The 21,733-nt window shown below is 45.5% G+C and overlaps 1 protein-coding gene across 3 annotated transcripts; it reads right to left on the reverse strand.

The window, feature by feature from the left end:
• Positions 1–325: 325 nt before the first annotated feature.
• Positions 326–20,587, reverse strand: LOC135817406 (protein sidekick-2-like). Of its 3 annotated transcripts, none has more exons than XM_065330586.1 (11): positions 20,300–20,587; positions 12,878–12,959; positions 11,489–11,851; positions 9,684–9,863; positions 7,582–7,896; positions 7,361–7,428; positions 5,424–5,562; positions 5,129–5,257; positions 4,601–4,687; positions 1,506–1,988; positions 326–704 (listed from the first exon to the last, which is right to left on the reverse strand). In XM_065330586.1, the coding sequence occupies exons 1-11, from the start codon at positions 20,303–20,305 to the stop codon at positions 526–528; spliced, it is 2,031 nt and encodes a 676-aa protein (XP_065186658.1). In that variant the 5' UTR covers positions 20,306–20,587; the 3' UTR covers positions 326–525. The 3 variants fall into 3 exon arrangements, with proteins under 3 accessions (XP_065186658.1, XP_065186657.1, XP_065186656.1); XM_065330585.1 differs by having other exon boundaries at positions 326–695; positions 9,684–9,956; XM_065330584.1 differs by having other exon boundaries at positions 9,684–9,956.
• Between the last annotated feature and the right edge of the window lie 1,146 nt (positions 20,588–21,733).

The raw sequence follows: 21,733 nt of genomic DNA on the forward strand, positions 1-21,733 counted from the left end.
AACCCGCCGATTTGCACCCCTGGCCGGCTTCTCTGACCTCATCGTCGGAGTCAGCGAAGTCACACGCGAAGGGCACCATCAGCTCTTGGGTTGCAACCAGTGAGTTGCCTCTGTTTTGTCTGTATTCGTCTGGTCAGTCCGAACAGCTGACAGACTTGTTGCGGGATCATCGGATCTATGCGCCCGCTTTCCGTCGTTGGCGATGTTGGACTGGTAATTTTTTGGACATTCACAGAATGTACATGTACTGATGTAGTTACAATAATACTCGTTTAGCCGATAAGCCGATCATTATGGTATCAGCTAAGCCACTAAGGAAAAAACGTAATCGTTTCAGCACTAAATTTACGCATGATGCGAAGTCATGGGTTTTATCAGCCATGACTGTGCAGGATAAGGATATTACTCTAATAAAAGAATAAAAAAGGTCAATAAGGCAAAAAAAAGAAGCCTTCTATTGTAGGCTTGATATCAACATACAATGGACACACCACTCACATCCATTCAAAAACGTAAGTATCATCCTTATACGGACGTGCATGTATTCCCTGCATACCTCTTGATACATGGTATGACCAGAAATACCATAATGATCACTAAGAAGATGGCTGTTGTCCCTCCAAGAGTGGAAATTATTACAATATTGGAGGACGATTTGGATCCATAATATCCTCGCATCTGTGCTGGTTGCGCATCTGCTGGTCCTAACGCAAACACAGAAACACATACTAGAACTTATCCGCTTATCCACTAAAATTGAAAGATCCAAACAACCAATTTGAACTACACTTGATGGAGCAACAAGTTTACCCCTCATCACAGTGATCATGCTATGCATCCAGGAATGTACAGGGAGTGGACCACCAAAGTCTGCTGTGTCACCTTAAAGGGGAATTATACTCTAAAATCAATTTTTCACCAGTTGTAGCCTTCAGGGTGCTGAGTAGAATGGTCTTGATCCGAGGGAGCTCAGACGCTCCCTTCCTCTTTTATTCCCAATCGAACTTGCCACTTCCACAGAAACTGGTTGACTGTGCCCTACTAGATGGGGATGTGTATGCGAAATGTCATTAAAAGCGCTATTTCTTTCTTATAAAAGAACGGATGAGCACGATTGGCCCATGTGTTCTAGTCTTCAGGACGCGGAATCGACTGGTTTTGAGGCTGTGATGCGGCGTTCGGCCCTTATTTCCAACCGAACATGGTTTAGTAAGAGGTCATGCGTACACCAGTCACCTGATCACCGTGCCTGCAGGCTACAATTTTCACATGGTTCATTTCGAGTGACAGAAAAGGGCACAAACAGACTGTAGGTTGCAGCCTGCAGGAACGGTGACCATGTGGCTGGTGTAGGCATGAACACGGGACCGCTTATTCAGCGGGACCTCATGTCATGATTCGCAGGCAAGTCAGCAAACCAATAAGCCATAAGCGTTGAATTTCAAAATTGTAAAGTTTTGGCCACTGTCAGAACGATTTACAAGGAGGGCAGACATAATACTTACCTGAGCATGCTACAAATTCCTCACTCCATGTTCCATTGTCTTGACATTTGATGACTTGATGCTGTTGTGATAGATTTCCTGATACATACAATCCATCCTTGCATGTCACATTCACTGTTTGTTTATGGGAGACATTTTGGCTCAAGATAAAGATGGTTTCAGGATTGAAAGAACTTGCAACGAATGCAATCCAATAAAAATCCGTTGGAGCAGCGCAGAAGACTTTAGTTTGAGATGGTGGGCTGGAGGATGGACTCTTCTCCACAGAGTCTTTAGCATGGTCTGCAGTGCTAACACGTGTAGTAACACCAGGTCCAGGACCAGCAGAGTTGACAGCAAACACTGTAATCAGAACATCACTGTTGTTCAGTAGTCCAGTGATGTTGTATTGTAACATTGCTGTACTGATATTGACCTTGACTCTCTGCACAGATGACTGAGAATTCACCATACTATACTCCAGTGTATAGTACAGGATATCGCCTGGTGGAAAGAGAGAATATGAAACAATGGTATACTCATTAAAATTCTAGTCAAGAGGGCAATTATTTAAAAGAAGATTTTTTGCTAAGAATTTATCAGTGACGGTTTGTGGTAGATGAGTATAGAGAATGAATAAAAGCAGCCCACAGCAGCAACAGATAAAGCTCAGTGCTGCCAACCTTCCCTATTTTTCCGTATTTGTACGGAAATTCACTCCTTTGTCCGCAGTACGGAAATTGACCAAACTTGTACCGAAAACTGAAAACTTTGCATCAGCTGACTATGGACCAGTTCTTGTTGCATGTACATGTACATGATGAGTGCAGTTTGAATGGATATGGCCTTGATTTACGAACAATGAGTATCCTTGTCCTACCAAAGACAGCTACAGTGCATGCCACACCCACAATCATAATTACTAGGACTACAGTGTACATGGCAACATCAGTCATGCACACAACTCATGTCATGACTATGATAGTCTGTACATAATACATGACTTTGTACATTGCATGCAGAGCACACAAAACTGCAGAAAACCCCTGGTAAATTGGTGCCAATTTGAATTAACTCTTAAGATGTCAAAGGTTCTTGCCACGTGATAAATATTACGTGGATTGTGTTAGAGGAGAGAGGGTAGTCGACTGGCTATCAAGGGTAAGTTTTACCATGACAGCCTAAGACTGCCTGCTACAATCACCGGACTAAAAATGAACAATGTTGGCATATCTTGTGTCAGTGTGTTTATGTATGCGTGTGTGTGTGTGTGTGTGTGTGTGTGTGTGTGTGTGTGTGCGTGTGTGTGTGTGTGTGTGTGTGTGCATGTGTGTGTGTGTGTGTTGCTGACGATGCTGCGCTATACGCCACGTCCAAGGTATCCTTTGATCCGGGTGCGCGGAGACGTTTGTGGCTTGTGCTTCTGGTTGCGGACTGACCGTCAGCTTGACAAAGACCAAAGCTATATCAATTAATACTCCCACCAGTGAGCCCGTTCATCTCGGGAATGGAACCATCGACGCCGTTGACCCATTCACATATATTGGGTCCGTGATTCACCGGGATGGTCTTTGTGCGCATGATGTGCAGTTGCGGATTTCTAAGGCGTCTCGAGTGTTTGGTTGCTTGCGGGCACCTGTCTTCGGGAACCGTTCCTTGTCCCTCCGATTTCGACGTCCTGTCTACGTGGCTCTCGTTCTTACGACCCTGTTGTATGGTGCAGAGACCTGGACGACCAAGGCTCCTGATCTGCGCCGTTTTAACGCATTCCACCATCAGTGCGTGCGGGCTATTGTCGGCATCCCGAGACACCAGCAATGGGATGACCGAGTCACTTCTTCAACACTGGCGAAGATCCTCGGAATTGATTCGGACATCGGCGACATCATCCGCGAGCGTCGGCTAAGATATTGGCCGCATGGACGATGACCGTCTGCCCAAGTGTACCCAGTTTGAGGAGCTCTCTGCAACTCGACCGCAGCACGGTCCACGCAAGCGTTGGTGGGATGTGGTTGTGGACGACTTCAACTGCATTCATCCACTTGTCCCGGAGAAGGAATGGCTCGACACTGCCCAGAACCGCTCGGAGTGGAGGGAGGTCATCGACCGTCGTCCTCAGCCTCGTGATGTCTCCGCCGAGCCAAAGTATCGTTGTGCTTGCGGGAAGACGTGTCGCCGCCCCGGCGATCTGAAGCGCCACGAACCTTTCTGCCGGTTGCAGCCGAATTAGTCCTTTCGCTATCATTGCCTATGGCAATGGGCAAGTTCATCGTTCAAGGTGTGTGTGTGTGTGTGTGTGTGTCTGCGAGTCGTGTGTGTATGTTTGTGTGAGCGTGCATGTATGTGTGTGTGTGTGTGTGTTTGTGGGTGTGTGCATCTGCGCGCATGTATGTATGTGGGTGTGTTTGTGGGTGGGTGCATCTGCGTGCATTTGCGCGTGAAAAGGAGGAGCACTAAAATTACAACAGCGAAAAATGAACTTCCTTGACTACCAATAGATTGGCCATCCACCTAGCAGAGGTGTGGCGGCCAGCAGATAGTCCATGTATTGATTGTGGTTTCATTCAAATGTATATGTACAGTCAAACCTCGTTAGGACGAACTTCAAGGGCCGAACAAGTTTGTTTGTCTTATCCGGATTTCTTCTTATCCAGATCTTACAAAATATTGATATGCATATCATATGAATTGTATTTATGTGAAGATGCATTCTGTGGCAAATGTACTTCGAAGTAAGTCATTCATAATATAACACAGCAACAGGTAAGTACAATGTGCAATGAATTCATGACAACATTTCATCCGCCTTGTAACATGTTTTGCCAGTACAAGAGGCCTCTATTATCGGAAAAAAACTACAGCCAGCGCACCCACGCCCACCGAAAGTTCGTACTACACGCTGATCCTGTTCAAATCACGCTTGAAATTTGTTCGTCTTACAGAGTTTGTTGTTAACGAATATTTTTGACTTGATATAATTCCTGGCCAACCATAGAATTGGGCCAGATCGTACTAAAGGAAAGTTCGCCATATCAGTGTTCGTCCTGACGAGGTTTGAAAGTACATGTATTTGAACATGTTTAAAAGTACACATGCTACATATATAGAGTACCTACCATTAGATATGCGAGGTGCTTCCCACTTTGTCTGCACTGCAGAGCTGGATATTACCATGGCAACCACACGATTTACAGGACCTGGTGCTGTGTACAATAAAAGCAACAGTAGAACAACATTTGTGTTACACTGCCATACAAATAACAAAACGCTACATGCTTACAGAGCGACATACATTACAAACATTCTGTGTTGGCATGCCATGCACAATGAGAGGATGGCAAAACTGTACTCGATATGAGCCACATTTAGGGGTCGCACTTGGTATCATGACCCGTCACTGGCCACCGTAAGAGGAAAAAAAGACGTATTGAAGCTTGATAGCATGAATGTGCTTGCACCGGGACCACGGCACATTTTGTCACATCGTTCTCGCAGAAAATAACTCAGCCAAAGGGAAGGGCGACCAACAACCATATTTCTAATGAGCGAGGTACAACATATCAGTGGAGTGATAAGACCAGTGTACCTTCCAAAAATCCAATACAAATGATAGAAAACCCTGAATAATCAGATTTATAACTCACCGAATTCCTTAGGGGTGAAGTTGATCCAAGCCTTCTGTCCAACACCAGCTCTATTGACAGCTGCAACTGATATTTGGTATGTTGTGAAATACCTCAGTCCAGACAAGGAGATTGAGTTGGTGACCCAACCTGGAATAACAAGATACAAATCATTGATATCATGATACAACAAGTAATGCCAGTTATAACATTGTATTTTCTGTACACTGTGGCGAGTTGTCACCAGAAAGGTCGAGACTGTTTACCTGCCCATGTTAGTGGAGAGAGTCAAGAAGATGCACTGAATGAAACTCACTTTCATGAAAGGAGACAGCTCCACGTAGAGAGCAGTTGTATTGCTGACATGGACAGTCCTGATGTGTAACACATTCAGTGGCATTGAAAGTAATTTGATATCCAGTGAGTACTCCATGGGAAAGTACTGGTGAAATTGGCTGTAGGAAAAACATGCATCAATCAAAATGGTGTAGAGATTATTGGCAGTTGGATACTAAAATATCAAGGTTCATCATGGAGGAGAAGTTATATCCCTTGCCAGCCAGGGGTGTAGGGAGTGCTTGGGAACTGGTAAGACGAAAGGACGGAGCGGGGTGGGAAGGGAGGTCCGGGGTTGTCCCCCAGGAAAAGGTTGTAAAGAAGACACGAGATCCTGTTTTCTAGGTACTTTTGGCACATTTTTTACTAATTCTTGCTCATAGGATTTTATGGTTCAGGTGCAGAAAGCTAAGTTTCCGTGAACCAAGTGTACCTAACAGCCTAATTGAATCGAGTATGAGTCAAACTCTCAAACAAAAAGTCAAAGATCTGACGGGTCCCGAATTTTTTTATCACAGTTCGCACGTTCCAGACGAACAACACTTTTCGAAAAGTCCTACTTCCTCCGCGTGATCGAAATTGTCGCAGTTTGACTTTTGACATAAAACGGGGTATTTACTCACCAGCACTCGTACCAGAGGCAAGGAATCGGAGATAGGCGATAGTCATCAGTACAGGGTGACGGCAAAGTTCTATTTTCTGTTATTGGAAGCTGAAATTTTTGAACTAGACGCAATTTCTTCGCTGATGTCGCTGCGATGGTAATTTTGACTCGCTGAGATCAGTCAGGCGTTGCAGCCTGCACATTTCTCGTGCTTATGGCCATTCACTCAAGCCTCATCACTGTTTTACCTTAGCTGGGGTGAGAATGACTTCGTGGAAAAAGTAGCAGCGCTTGGAGAAACATCGAGGTGTCAGCAAACGAAATGCATGCAACAGCGATAAAATGTGTCGCTCTGGCTGAGACACTCAGTATATGATTGTACCTGCAAGAGCCGTGTAGGCTCTACACGAAGTGCTAGTGATGCACGCGCAGGTGCCGTACCAGTGATGCTAAAAAAGAGGGTGATGCTGGATGATAGTACACTTACCTGCATGAGCTGTGACCACACAGCTAAAATAAATGGGCATGCCACGGCTAAAAAGTGTTCATTTCAAGATCGAAGTGATTCCGCCGACGGTAATCAACCGACCTCGCAACGATCGTGTTTTCTTACAAGGCTTCGTTGGTGGTGAAGTAGAAATCATCCAGAGCTAGCAGACGACAAGCATAGCAGCTCTTGTCCTGTGGAGAAAGTCAAAGCGTCTGAGATGAGGCGCGACCAACTTTCAACCTTCCTTGAAATATTTCGAAACGATATTTTTGCGTCCATCGACATCAGCAACGACGAGGACTTCATCTCTGCATGAAAACTCTCAGTCCAACTGTCCTGGAACGTTACTCTAGTCTTCAGACTATCATACTGTGTAATAAGTTTTGAATGGTTTAGCTTATGGAGTTGTCAGTAATAAGTGGCAAGTCACTAGTCAAACTGGGACAATTTCGATGACGCGGAGGAAGTACGTCCATGCTTTTCGTCAGCCCAACACGTGATTCTTGACCATGTAAGGCAAACAAATATCATCTCTCGTAGTCAATATTCGCACTCATTTCAAGCCGATAACCGAAACGCAACTAAAATGCCTGCTTGATATCGCTTCTAACAAGTAATGACTGAGCGATGGGTATAACCGTTTCAGCACTAGTCTAAAATGCCATAAATCAGCATTACATTTGATGGCACGATACCAGAGTCATGAAAGTACTTGTGTAATGGAGATGTGCTAACATAATGCTCTTGACTGAAAGGATAAGAACATCCTTACATGGATAAATCATTGATTTTCATTCAGTGATAAACCGCACTGTTGTCTTACCTTGAAGAATGTGGTGACATGCCCTGCTGAACTAGACACTGTAGAGAGATTTTCCGGTTTTCCTGGGGCTGCACACACAGCAGTCAAAATTGTTAATCAATCATTTATACAGAAAATCACAATCTCTTATCACTGGATTAGTGACCACAATCTCTATCATGTTGAACATGCACAGAATATGGACACTAAACTGAAAGACAGGACCACTACAGAGTACTTACGGGACTCCGGAGTGGTCAGCTTGAGAATTGGACTTGGACCACTGCGACCAACTGCATTCCATACATGATACCAGCAACTGTACTTGGTGGCTGGTTGAAGACCAGTAACAGTGACACTGGTCACTGAAAACCTCTGTACAGTGTCCTTCACATATGATCTGTACTCCACATCAGGTCTACAAATGACTTCATAACTTGTTATTGGTGAATTGCCAGTTGATGATGGTGGAGTGAGAAGAAGACCAACAGACCTTGCCAGAAGATAGTGTGGCATGATTATAGCAGGTACTGGTTTGAGCCAAAATCTTGGAATATCTATACATGGACACAATAGATAATGCCCACGATTCAGAACAGCGTACGTTCCGTATTGGTTCACTAATTATAATATTTTCCCCAAAATACGTACAGCTGATGATTAGGCCCAGTCACATAAAAAAAAAATTGTTAGTTTCCCTAACATTATCTGTGATAGCTTACTGTGTCTATCCCTGATAATTATGCAGGTTGTCCAATGATTACACTATGTGAAGTGCTTTAGTTTGTCACTCAACAAAGTCAACAATAGCTGAAGTCAGTTAGCATAAACAGCACCAAATTTACACGAATTTATATCCCAAACATTCCTATTTGTACTGGGATACTGAATGTAATTACATAACCAATATACAGAGGCAAGTTAGTCGGCGTTGCTCTAACGGAGTAGTCTGAGCTAATAAGTACAACTCATTGGAGGGAAAGGAAGGTTTCTTCGAGAACAAAATTTTTAGAACTTTCTTATGATGAACTTCAATGGAATCGGATAAGACCTTAGCTAGGCCACACCAGGCTGTGGCAGCATATTCAAACAATGGAAGGAGATAAATTTTATATATAGCGGAACGGCACGGAATAGAGAGATGTTTACAATGACTTTTAATATAGCCAAGAGCACGGCTGACTTTATTACAAATGTAATCTACATGAGCCGACCAGGACATGGATGAATCGAACATTACCCCTAGGTGCTTGTGCTCCTTTACCGTCTGAATTTCTGTGGGTGAATTGGGAAAGGTGAACTTAAACATTGAGGCAGAATCTGTTAGAAACAGTACTTTGGTTTTTGAAATGTTTGCCTGAAGCCTCCAACTGGACATCCAGGTGACAATCATATTTATCGCGTCTTGCAACTCTGACTCAAGCTGTTTGACAGTTTTACAGTGGCGCAAAGCAGCTGTGTCGTCAGCAAACAATGACATTCCAGAAACATGACTTGGTAGATCATTAACATACAAAACAAAAAGCAATGGTCCAAGAATTGAGCCCTGAGGCACCCCCGACAGCACGGGTAGCTTTGGAGAGTCTGCTCCCGACACGGACACAAACTGGCTTCTCCCAGAAAGATAGCTCTCTATCCACTTCAACGGTGTGTCAGAGGTATATTGGTTCATCGAATTCTCTTGGGTTGTGTTCCTGAACATATAAAGCCTTATAACTGGTTTGTTTCGGGCCGCTCAACCAGAAACAAAGTGTCTCTTCCCAAGGCCAAGTCAACGCAATTCACAAGATCGCCATTCTTCCAGGGCTACTGTGCATGGCTACAACTTCCCGAATCAGTGAAGACTTCTGCATCATTGAAAGAATTTAAAGTGAATCTGAGGGCCTGCTGATGACTGAGTGCACCATAATAATAATACTTGCAAGTAAAAACTAATCAATATAGCTTTTCGGCTGTTTCCTTTTCATGGATATAATCTTCTCCTTCTTTTACCATGGTTGGCTATCACCCACATCTTCCCGTTTTGGCTGCCATCGGAAGCCATAAGATGTTGAATAAATAAATAAATAAATTGTAATATAAGAAAAAATTGCGCCCATATGATTGTCTTTTCATATTTTTAAAGTCCATTCTGTGTGCACTTAGCATAAATTATGCTAGATTTAATCAAGAAACTGGAAGATGGGTTTCAAGTTTCTATGGAGGTATAAGTTTGTGGAAAAACACGGCTCGAAACAGGGGGATAACTGGTCTCTCCCCATGCAAAAAGTCAATATGTAACGTTGCACGTATTTTCTATAGTAGATGAAGCCGGTGCTAATGTATCAGTCTCTGATAAACTTACCAAGAACAAGTAGATGAAGTTGTTTCCAATCATGACCATAGCGACTTGAAGCAGAGCAGTTGTATATGCCAGAATCTGCTGCTGTCACTGCACCAGCAAACGAATGTGTCCAACCATCTGCACCCAATGCTGAGCGGAGCGGCACTCCGTCCTTCGTCCAGGAATACTTGAGTTCATCACCTGATGCATTGCAGTGCAAAGCTAGAGATGCAATCTTCCAGGATGTCGACATTACTGTCACTGAGTTGGTGATGAAAGTGATTTTAGGTTTTTCTTCAATCAGAAAAATCAGAATTGGTAAAAAAGGACTTCAATTTTACAAGTGCATACTGGACTCCAGTGGACAAGTGCCACTTTCCCTAACAAATTATGTCACTGACAAATAGGGAACGATTTTTGAGCCTGCGTAACAGTGCCTTGTTGATTGCTTGAAAGGATTTACAGAATACTGGTACCGTATTGATTCTGTCCTCACAAAGACTATGACCGTGAATACCTGCTCAATAATGTATACAAACGATTGGGCAACACTTTAATTATTGTGTACTCTAATGGTGGCTTATGGATTATGAGAAAGTTTTTTTCAGAATACACAGCCAACTTCTACACACTGCCACAGCACACCATCAGCAAAAAAACACATCCGCTTACAATTGTCTTCAGAATACTAGTAACACAGGAACGTAGCTTGTCCCCTTCTGGGGGGGGGGGGGGGGGGGGGGGGGTGGTGCACGGCCGAATACAATGATTATAATGTAGGATGGCTGGTGCATGTCATTCAGGTCATAAGAGAGTGATAAAATTATCACTCTTCTATATTGCCCTCCACTAATTCTTGTGATCCTTGACTGGTCCTATATTACCAAGAGTACATAAACCAGAGTGTGCAACTCGGGATGGTTCCTGTGGGAGCGTAATTCGTGCGTCATTTCTGATGACACGGTAAGCCACAGGTACGGTGAAAAGTTGCGTAACCAGTCACGGTGGTGCAGGTCACTGAGTTTGTCCTGATCTCCGCTTTTGATACGGATAGCCTGGTGAATTTACTTGTCGGTGGATGTACGCAGAGTACACAGTCACAGAAAAACACCTAAATCCTGAAACAGGACGTCTAAAATCAAGCAAACTTGGCTGATTTCCGGGTTATTAAACACGAAAATTTGAGCTATACGCAAGTCGCGGCTTGGCTGACCTCATCAGGGTAACGTAGTGCACGAACTGCGCTGTTTCAGATCTGATATGCACAGTTGCACACTGTGGTTTATGTGCTCTTGATATTACCCATATCGCCGTAATATCGACTGCTGGTATCAACCACTTAGGCATTGTGATCTTTCGACTTTGGAGGGACTTAGAAATTTTCTCTCCACTTCTAAAAGTGGATTTTAAAGAAAGAAGACAAATGACGAGAACAAGCAGGATACGAACCCACAACCGTATGAATCTCAAGCAACCCCTTATACCACCCAGCTACTATGCTGCAGATGCTGAACCCTGTTGTTCTTACAGTCTTATACCCAAAATAGGCAACATCCTATGTATAGTACAAATGCTATACTAAAAGGCAAAAATAGCTCCTAAAGGATCACAATTTGGGGTTATAGCAAAGGAATCGGGATAAATAGGATATTGACCTCGACTTCGGTCTATATGGGAAATATAGACCTCGTCTTGCTCAATATCCTATACGTAACAGTGGTGATCAGTTGCTTAAACTCGTATCCAAGAGTCTCTTCTCTTCTCTAAATTAACTCATTAACTGATTGTCTATGCATAGTGCTCCAGAAAAGCTCTCAAAAACTCACCTCCCACTACTAAGTAGAAGCTAACATAGTACCACCCAGGATCAAGGTCAAAGCGACTGCACTTGTATTCACCAGCTATGTCTTTGGTTAAAATATGTGGCCAAACGATGGTGGGGTAATAGTACACTTCTTCGAAATGCCGATACCAATCAACGTGTTTCGAAACACCGAGATGTGGATGGTTGGCTACTGGAGAATTCTGGAAGAACAAGTACTGTTTTGATGCTGGATAAGGCTGCCGTCTATAGTAGCTGCGACGTATGCAGCATGTGATGGATGGTAAGGATGTTGATAGTGCCCCTTCCACCCCATACAGGACCTCGCCCTTGCTCACATTGTATAACGTAACTGAGTTGTGGCATTCTGTAAGGAGACAAATTGATGGAAGACGAAATTCAATCTTCAATGATAATCGTTAGGATACATAATAGAAGAAGGAAACACAAGGAAAGGAGTTGTGAAGCAACCATGCGCAACTGTAACAAGATAATAATCAGTCAGAAGTGCGTTAACAGGGCACAAAACTGACGGGCTACTAAGACATTCAATGACCTGAGACCTAGCTCTAACACTCTGCAGTGCGCAAACCAACAGCCTTCCAACTTAGAAGGTTCATTGTTGAGTAGGACCGGAGAGGGAAAGGTGAGTGCGGCGAAAATGTGCACAAGCTAAATCCCACGGCAACAGAGAATGCCGACTGTTACAGGCCGATGACGAGACCAGTTAATAATATGACAATGCGGTCTAACTACAATTCGAGGCACAAGTAACACACCACCCAACTTAGGTGGGTGAGCAATATAGTGATGGGGAAGCTTTTCGAAAACGATTATTGCTTTGCTGCCTCGAATTGTCTTCCACCACCAAACTTGGGTGGGTCAGCAATATCAGAGATAAAGTAAGGGGAAAGCTTTGAACACTTGAAAAGGGATCCAAAAAAAGGTGCCGCAACTGGGGTTCGAACTGCACAATGTACTGTTGCAAGTAGAGTGAACAGCCTGGATTTTCCGAATTCCGTGCTTTTGGAGCAAAGCCTGGCCGAAACCCTATCCTTGTTACGGTTCGCGTTTTAGAGAAATAGACTCCAGAAGTATAATTGGAAGAGCATTCAATTGGGGATTGCCAAAATGCTCTCTTTGTTTATGAATGGACTGTAGTTTATCCACTGCTGCCCCTTCTGTTGCCCTGCTAGATCACCCACCACCTGCACTAGGATGTTTACGGCATGCCAAGAGTGCCCCAATTTTTTTTGATGAACCAGAACACAATCAAACTGTGATTTGTTTAATTCATATCAGAATGGCAGTAAAGAGTTGTTCACAGCTGCAGTTAAACAACCATTCCAACTGATCAAATGTACATGTCGTACATCTCCCAACAGCTACTTACGTTCACGTGGAAACTTTTGAGAAAGTCCATGCTTGAACAGTGTCAAAAATATCAGCAGTGTTGGTACAATGATGTGGCGCCCCTGTGACAAAAAGAAGGCAGGTGGCGCCACACTTTATCAATCTGTAGTGTACATCATTTTTAGGTCTGCCAATGAAAGGTCAGGTGACTAGCCAATTCAGTACACATTCGATAAGGCGCCCGCACGGGACGCGAGGAGCGACAGGAACCGACGGGCCGTGCTTGATGCCAATAATTATTGACAGCGCCAAATGTAAATGCAAGAAATTGGGGAAGAAGCCATGCTGATGTAAAAAATAAGAAAGCAATGCATGAGGTAAAACAGGTGAAATGTCCATACCATACCCTGGTAATGCAAGAACACGAGCGGGCAGCATTTAATGTGTGAACTGGCGGCGGAAGACAACTTACCAAATGGCTCACATGGCCGAGTTGAAATTTACCGTATGTCCGCACCTTTACAGCCATGGATGTATATTCGATTATACAGCCAGTCTCAGTTATAATAAATAAAAAGCCATGGGCTTCATAATTATAAGTGAAATCACATTTGGATTCTGTTTTGTAAAATTGAAGTAATAAGTACTATACCAACAAACTTACAGCCCAGCAGGAAGGGTGAACAAGACTTAGTGGACTTAGACTGAAATTTCTGTGTGGAATTTGACTTTCATGGCATGGTGTAGTGGGTGAGTCATTTTGCATCTAAAATAGCTAGGAAAGCAGCGGCGTTTCAAATATAAGGCCATGGCTTTAAAGGCGCTGACATACAGTAACAATCTAGGATTTACTTTTGAAGCCATCTCTCCTCCTCCCTGCACTTTCAGCAGACACATGGCTACCCTCAGTAGCCGTTACACACACCAATTAACAACGAAGCGGTTATGGGTACCTCTAGTATTGTTACAGATAAGGCTTTTTGATGCACACGGCATTGTTTACATACCGTAGCAGCACTGGATCAATGAGTTCAAAATGTGTCATCACTCACTAGAAGTTGCTGCATGTCATGGAATTACTGTATTGTGTTTGGGGACTAAGGTGACTTGTGAGTGTGGCATTGAAGTTTCATGAGTGGAACGTTTCGTGTCAACTACATGTACCAAGAGTCAATAATCAAGAGTATGGAACTGTTATTCTCTTTTCTATGGGCCAGATGCGCGGCGCGCTGCCTTCATTACATCATTCAGCTGCAGTCCGCGCACTGCGGAAAATCAAACACCGCGCTTTCCCTCTGGTTTGAAATGAATTTTCATACGGAACTGGAGTTCACGCGCGAAAATTTAGAGATCGCGTAGGTACTGGAATGAATCGAGCAAAAACGGATGGGCTCGTACGAGAAATTTTGGGTTTGAGTGCATGCTTTCAGAGCGTGATGGAGGCAAGTTACGTAATGAAGGCAACGCGCCGCACAGTGGCCCATAACCACAGTTGCATACTCTTGTTTATGCACTCTTGCATGTACATGTAAAGCAAATCTGCATGCAAGAAATTTTTGCCACAAGTGAAGAGAAGAAAATTACTCTACTCACTGACGTACAAGTAGAAGGGATGACCAAGGAACTACAAGGTACAGTGGTCCCTCTATAATCCGGCACCATTTGTGCCACGAAAATCTGCTGGATTAAGGAGGGTGCCGGATTAACAAATCTGATTTACTGCTGCAATGTGCATGAAGAGGACATTTTGGCTACTGAAAATTGTGCTGGTTTATCGAGGGTGCTGGATTATAAAGTGCCGGATTAGAGAGGGACGACTGTACGCTATAATGTCCACTGTTCCTTAGCTAGAGTCCTCATTTCTTCTTACCTGTAGAAATGAATTCTTGGTTCTCCACCCAAGTTTAACGTATAATTAGCCCCATCCCTCCCAAACACAAGTCAACAAAGAGGCATCTTTCGATTGAGGAGTGCTGGTTTCGAAACAACTGGTTTGAAGCTCAAAGTAGAGCTGGTGTTAGCTCAGAGCAGAGCTGCAGTTAGCTCATAGCAGAGCTGCTGTTAGCTCAGAGCAGAGCTCGTGTTAGCTCAAAGTAGAGCTTCGGTTAGCTCAAAGTAGAGCTTCGGTTAGCTCAAAGTAGAGCTGCTGTTAGCTCAAAGTAGAGCTGCGGTTAGCTCAAAGTAGAGCTGCTGTTAGCTCAAAGTAGAGCTGCGATTGGCTCAAAGTAGAGCTGCTGTTAGCTCAAGGTAGAGCTGCTGTTAGCTCAAAGTAGAGCTGCTGTTAGCTCAAAGTAGAGCTGCGGTTAGCTCAAAGTAGAGCTGCTGTTAGCTCAAAGTAGAGCTGCTGTTAGCTCAACGTAGAGCTGCAATGCTAAATGGATGTAATATAGCACAAGGCAGAGTCGCAGCAAATAGCTAGATAACACCAGTTGTGAGAGTGGACCCATGAAACCAGCACTCCGTTAGCTAAGCACTATTGACGCACAGCAAGGGTCAATCAATGTCAGCACAGGCAAGCATTGCGCAGCTAGAGTTCAGTAGCTCATTACTCACCCGAGTTGGGGATCATGGCATCCATGACACGGCAGCAAGCCGGTACGATAGCTGGCGCTTAGCGCTTGTTGTAGTCCGGATGTAGCATAGACGCGCATTGCTCTTTCCACTGACCTGCCACTCGGAAGAAGGAGTCGGGGGCACCAGCCATAACAGCGGTGGTGGCTGCACCAATGTGGACTGAATGCCCGGAGTAGTTCGACTGGGATGGTACACCGGCCGCAGCGACAAGAGACCGTACTGTTACTGTGAATGACTGCCTGGTCAGCTGCTGTCCGTTCGAGAGTACGAACAAGAGTTGTTTCGGTTCCTCGCGACAAATGGGTAGCTAACCATGGCACGGACCGGGCAGTACGGCGGTAGAGACGGGCCAATGTCACTAGTAACGCCTTTACCGGATGGGTCCGTCTTGGATGAAAGCAGGAAGAGTTGCAAGCGACCATCACCAGGGGAGCTAGTACAGCCCTGTGTGATGCCATTAGTGAATTCGGCACACCAAAGAAATCCAAAGAAGCAGCATGGCGGCTTGGTAGAGCAGCTTGTCATGGCCAATCAGGACACTACTTTTCCGGCGTGCACCCGTCAGGTGTCGTAGGATTGGCATAGTGATAGGAAGGCGAGGGGTGAGTACAGCCGTCCCATGGCATTGCTGGATGCCCTTCAACACCCTCTTCAGAAGCCACGCATCTACTAAGGGGCCGGCAAACCCATTCTCAAGATGGGCTTTACGCACCGCACTCACATACACAGATACAGTTCAGGGCACACTGATCATAGTTCACGCATGGATTATGTGTGTCCAGGAACGATGACTCGGGCAGCAAAAGCGAGCTTCCCCAGGAGGGACTCGAGTTGACGCTGGCCGATGCTGCGCTCGCTGATTGTAGCCATGAGTGGCGCACGGGTCTCGGACAGCTTGTCCTCTTGTAGCCGAGCTTCGTGGCGCTCGCAGCCTAGGACAATACCAAGGAATGTCAATGATGATGATGGCCCTTCGAGCTGGGAAGGAGCAAAGAGGAATGCCGAGATACGTGAATTCCCGGAGGGGGATGGTGAGTTGCTGGTTGGCTGCAGCCAAACCAGTGGAGATATCGAGAAAGTCATCGAGGTAATGAAGCCGGTGATTTATAGCAAACTCCAGTTGACTGCTGTGGCTACTGAGTCCGAGACGGCTGGGCTGGAGCGGAGGCCGAAAGGCAGAAAGCGCTCGTAGTAGTAGTAGGAGCCTTCCTAGCGAAGTCCTGACGGCGGACTGGGATCTGCCAAAATGCACTGCGTACATCGAGCTTGGACAAATACACAGGCTGTCGGCATGACATGATGATGTTGATCGCATTGTCAATGCTCGTGTAGTGCAGAGAGAGCGGCTCGGCAGGGATGCTGCTGTTTGCGCCGGTACCTTCCGGACTAGACAGAGATGGTGGATCATTCGCAGCTTGCCGTTCTTTTCGGGGATGGCACCAATACCAGATCGGCGCATGAACTGAAATGGAGGCGACAGAAATGGGCCTGTGATCTCGATGCGGGCGCAGGAAGCAGCTAATTGCTCGGATATCAATGCAGAGTGAGTGAAAGCCGAGGGCAGATTATTCGAAAAAAACGAAATGTCGTGTTGGCCGGCAGATCCAAGAGCAAAGCCATGGCGCAGGCCATGGAGAACATACGCAACACATGATTGTTCTGAGTGGTACACGTAACAGGCGGGCAAAGTGGTCAGCTAGCAGTGTGGTGTCTGCAGGGTGTATAGGAAAGAAGCTACGTACCGAGTCAAGCGATTCAGTAGCTATAGCCAGTATAGGGCTTGAAAGTGATGACGTCAAAACAGCCAGGGAGTAGTAAGTTGACATCAGATTTCTATTTTTGGATCCACTAAGGTGTGACTTTGCTATTGCCTAAGTATGTGGGTGCATAGCAACCCACTCATGTGGCATGCAGGTGTGACTTTTATTTCGCCACCAGTTGTAACCCCGCCACCAGTAGCCAAATCAGTCAGTTTCACTGGCTACATCACCATTCTGTGGGTAAGACCGCTTGAAATGTGCTTGGATCCATACAAAAACTGGATCCAAGTGGATCCAGTTTTTGAATTTTTGAAATTGTTCCTATGCTGTGACGTAGCACTTTCAAGCCCTATTCTGCTAGGAGCGGCGGGGTGGCCGATTGGCTCCCCGCTGCTGCTGGTTGCACCTGATGCATGGGTGGTCCTTGCCACACTGGCTGCAGGTGTGGGAGAAGCGGCACGACGACGAAGAACAGCGACCTCCATTGAAGTTGCGACAGATTTCTTGGCCGTCGCTGGTATGGTTGCGACCACTGGAGGTAAATGCTGCTGGTTTCGGGAATTGAGATTGGGGACGAAAAGGACACAAACCGCCCCTGGATGGACCATCTTCCATTGAGCGCATTTTGGGTGTACATGGTCTGTGAAAGCTATCTGCCATAGGTTCACGTCGATGGTGTCCAACCTCTTCGTGCCTGGTTTCTGGGCCACGAGCATCCGCAGCTGGCGGTCGTTCTCTAGCCACGCGCTTGGGAAGAACTGGCGGTTAGCAGTCAGGATCAACTGCTGGTACGCAATCAGTTCAGCAGTTCAGCAGTGCTGTGTGGGGCAGTAGCCGTGATAACAGACATGTATGTGGTCCATGCCTCGAGCCGGGTAGCTACATGTACCGTGAACCTTGCGACGCACCTGCTTCGCGTCATCCGACTCAACGATATTTAGCTGGCTATTGTTATTCGGGCTGTGCACCAGCCGGAATGTTGGGCCGGAAGTGTGCAAGAATTTCAGGCAACAAACTTTGAAACGTCTACGAACTCCCCTCAGTCCTCAACATACGTTCTTGCACAGCCTTGGGCACAGCTGGTGCAGGTGGCTGATCGGGTGGGTTACAGGAGCTTGGCCTGGCGTAGTGGCGGCAGCAGCCGCATTGCCTTGGCTTTGGGTGGGGAGCGGCACAATGCTCTCCGATAATAGTATAACGGCGGCCGACAAAGCCGACTACACCTCGTCCCGCACGAGAGCGCAGAGATCCGTTGAGCCCGCGTCACCTGAGCTGGCGAAGGAGGCATTGGTGCCAGCCGGGCTTCTGGGCTCGCGAGCCGCGGGCCGTGTCCGCACTGTCATGTTGCTGGTTCTCCTGGCCGGAGCAGACCTCACTACCAAGGGCTAGCTGTGCCAGCAAACGGTCCTGTAAATTACTGTTTAAGTTTCCTTTCGGATTCAAGCTGCGCTGAGAAAGCTCGCCGCGGAGGGCTTGGCAAGGCATTGCCTTGACAGTGTCGACAGTTAGGTCAGACATACTGAAGAAATACAGTGTCGAGGTGACACTCGGGCTGGCAGCAAAGCTACGAAAGGAAAAGAAACACTGCTGAAGCACGATCCGTTGTCTGGAAGAGGACAATACTCAATAGGGCAAGCAAGATTTGTTTTTCTTTTCAGCAAAACGGGCTGATGCCATTAATTTTGTGATTACGCAGCGAAACAAAGCACATGACGTCAGTCTTGAATGCAGTACAAAGCACTGCAGTGCAGTGTGTGCGCTAGTTCGGATTGCTGCTAACAAGTACAGTAGGTATCGGCAAGAGTCCTTTACCATAAACAAGAGTATGCAACTGTGATCTCTTTTCTATGGGCCAGATGCGTGGCGCGCTGCCTTCATTACATCATTCAGCTGCAGTCCGCGCACTGCGGAAAATCAAACACCGCACTTTCCCTCTGGTTTGAAATGAACTTTCGTACGGTACTGGAGTTCTCGCGCCAGAATTTAGAGATCGCGTAGGTACTGGAACAAATCGAGCAAAAACGAATGGGCTCGTACGAGAAATTGTGAGTTGGAATGCATGCTTTCAGAGCGTGATGAAGGCAAGTTACGTAATGAAGGCAGCGCACCGCGCACTGACCCATCACCACAGTTGCATACTCTTGTTTATGCACTCTTGGCATCGGTTATAGCGTGGGTGTTTGAAAAACGACTTTCAATTCTTATTTCCGATATTTCTTACACACGATCAATCAAGTGTGGCATATCATGTGCATGTGCGCAGCGGCAGGAAGATCATCATAAAATACAAGGTAGTGCTACTGTGCATGCGGCTGGTCACAGTCACATAGGCTTACCATGTGGCTATGCAACATGAGTTACATGACCACAATAGTTGAACTTGCAGCACTACGACCCAACGTGAGTCAGATCAGAACTGCTTTGCACGGATGTTATTACTACAGGCGATATACTTTGTACTGATCTGGCATGTTTCGCTACACAAAGTCCATTCTTAGGACCGATATATTCTACTGTACGATAAAATTGCTTGTAAGAATAAATGTGCACATGAAATCCATGTTATGATTATGAAAACATGAGAGTTCATTCTTGTAAGCAGTATATTCTTTTACATGACCACGCTATAACCGATACGCACTGTACTAGCATAGCTAGTAGTACACCAGAAACAATCCTAGTATTTTTATAGTAAAGAAAAAAGGACCAAGAAATTACAAGTTACGCTATAATGTCCACTAGTCCACTGTGTTAGTGGATATTATAGCGTAACTTATTTTGTAGTTTCTTGGTCCTTTTCTTTACTATAAAATTTTCCTTGGCTCTCCATCCGAGTCCTATTATTTTTATACCGGTATTGATTTTTGAGGGTGTTGAAATGGGACAAATAATCGCATTATTAAAATTTGAAACTCGGATGTTGACCCAATAATAAATGTAGAAAGGAAAAGGACATATGGATATGAGTTAAGAGTAACTCTCCACCACTACAACTACAATGTAGATACTATTATACAGTCAGAAACTTTACAGAAAGTGTAACAAATAAGCACAAAACTGACAGAGTACTGTGACATTCGATTACTTATTTTTCCAAAAAAATACACAAAATGCACTTCTACACTTACTGTCATAGCGAACTAGTTTTCCTTGACCACTGAAGCTAGCAATTTATGGCAGCTACAGAACTGTTGATGTTGCTACAATTAGACTTGCGATACTATTACTACTAGTGAAAAACGACTGAACCCACTACTGAGTAAATCCAGAACCTTGAGTACAAACTCCTGCTTTCCTAGACTACAGCTAGCTGAGTCGGTTGTGTAAAAAAAAGTAAATTGTCGTGTTCGTTCCCGAAGGGAACTCACGACGGCCGCTAACACCCGATAAACCTTAGCGGCAGATGCAGCGCCTAACGGTGGTCGGTTGTGTGCTTCAAACAAAACACGGTGCAAATGAACAATGATTGTAGGAGTACTACACAGTCAGTAGAGTGCTAGTGTAGTAGGTCTAATCGGCGCGCGCAGTTGGGGACAAAACTAACTAAAATTTACTTCAAAAAAGCCAAGTGCAAGGTACGAGGTGATTTGGCTTTTTTTAAAGGGGAAGTTAAGGCAAAAATTAAAATTTCACCAGTTGTAGTCTTCGGGGTGCTGAGTCGAATGGTCTTGGTCCGAGGAAGCTGAGACGCTCCCTTCCTACTTGAATCCCAATCGAACTCGCGCACTTCCACCGAAACTGGGTGACTGCGCCCTACGAGATGGGGATTTGTATGCAAAATGTCACTAAAAGCGCCATTTCGTTCTTATAAAAGCACGGATGACGGCGATTGGCCCATATGTTGTAGTCTTTGGGACGCTGAGTCGACTGGTTTTGGTCCGAAAAGGCTGCGATGCAGCGTTCCTCCTTTATTCCCAATCGAACATGGTTGAACAAGCGGTCACGTGGTCCTGGGTGCCCAAATCACCTGGTCACCACGCCAGCAGGTGACAACTTTCACACCAAGGTTCAACTCGGGTTCAACTCGAGTGACAGGACTGCACCCAAAAAAGGTCAAACAGGCTAGTAAGTTGTACCCTGCAGGCACGGTGACCAGGTGACTGGTGTACGCAGGAGCACGTGACCGCTTCTTCAACCATGTTCGATTGGGAATAAAGGAGGAACGCCGCATCGCAGCCTTTTCGGACCAAAACCAATCGACTCAGCGTCCCAAAGACTACAACATATGGGCCAATCGCGGTCATCCGTGCTTTTATAAGAACGAAATGGCGCTTGCATACAAATCCCCATCTAGTAGGGCGCAGTCACCCAGTTTCGGTGGAAGTGCGCGAGTTCGATTGGGATTCAAGTAGGAAGGGAGCGTCTCAGCTTCCTCGGACCAAGACCATTCGACTCAGCACCCCGAAGACTACAACTGGTGAAATTTTAATTTTTGCCTTAACTTCCCCTTTAAACATTTGGCATTTTTTAACAAATGTGTAAAATTTGCTTTTCTTCTGGCTGTTTCTCTGCTCCGGATGGCTGTATCGAAACATGGGTGGTGGCAAATGGGAGCCAGTTTA

Source organism: Sycon ciliatum, chromosome 5 (assembly GCF_964019385.1).
Source record: "Sycon ciliatum chromosome 5, ocSycCili1.1, whole genome shotgun sequence".
Classification (NCBI taxonomy): domain Eukaryota; kingdom Metazoa; phylum Porifera; class Calcarea; order Leucosolenida; family Sycettidae; genus Sycon; species Sycon ciliatum.

Coding starts and splice junctions, on each gene's coding strand:
- LOC135817406 (XM_065330584.1), bottom strand. Junction 5,563..7,360: donor ATGTCACCACATTCTTCAAG/GTAAGACAACAG, acceptor TTTTTCCTACAG/CCAATTTCACCAGTACTTTC. Junction 1,989..4,600: donor AGCACCTCGCATATCTAATG/GTAGGTACTCTA, acceptor TCTTTCCACCAG/GCGATATCCTGTACTATACA.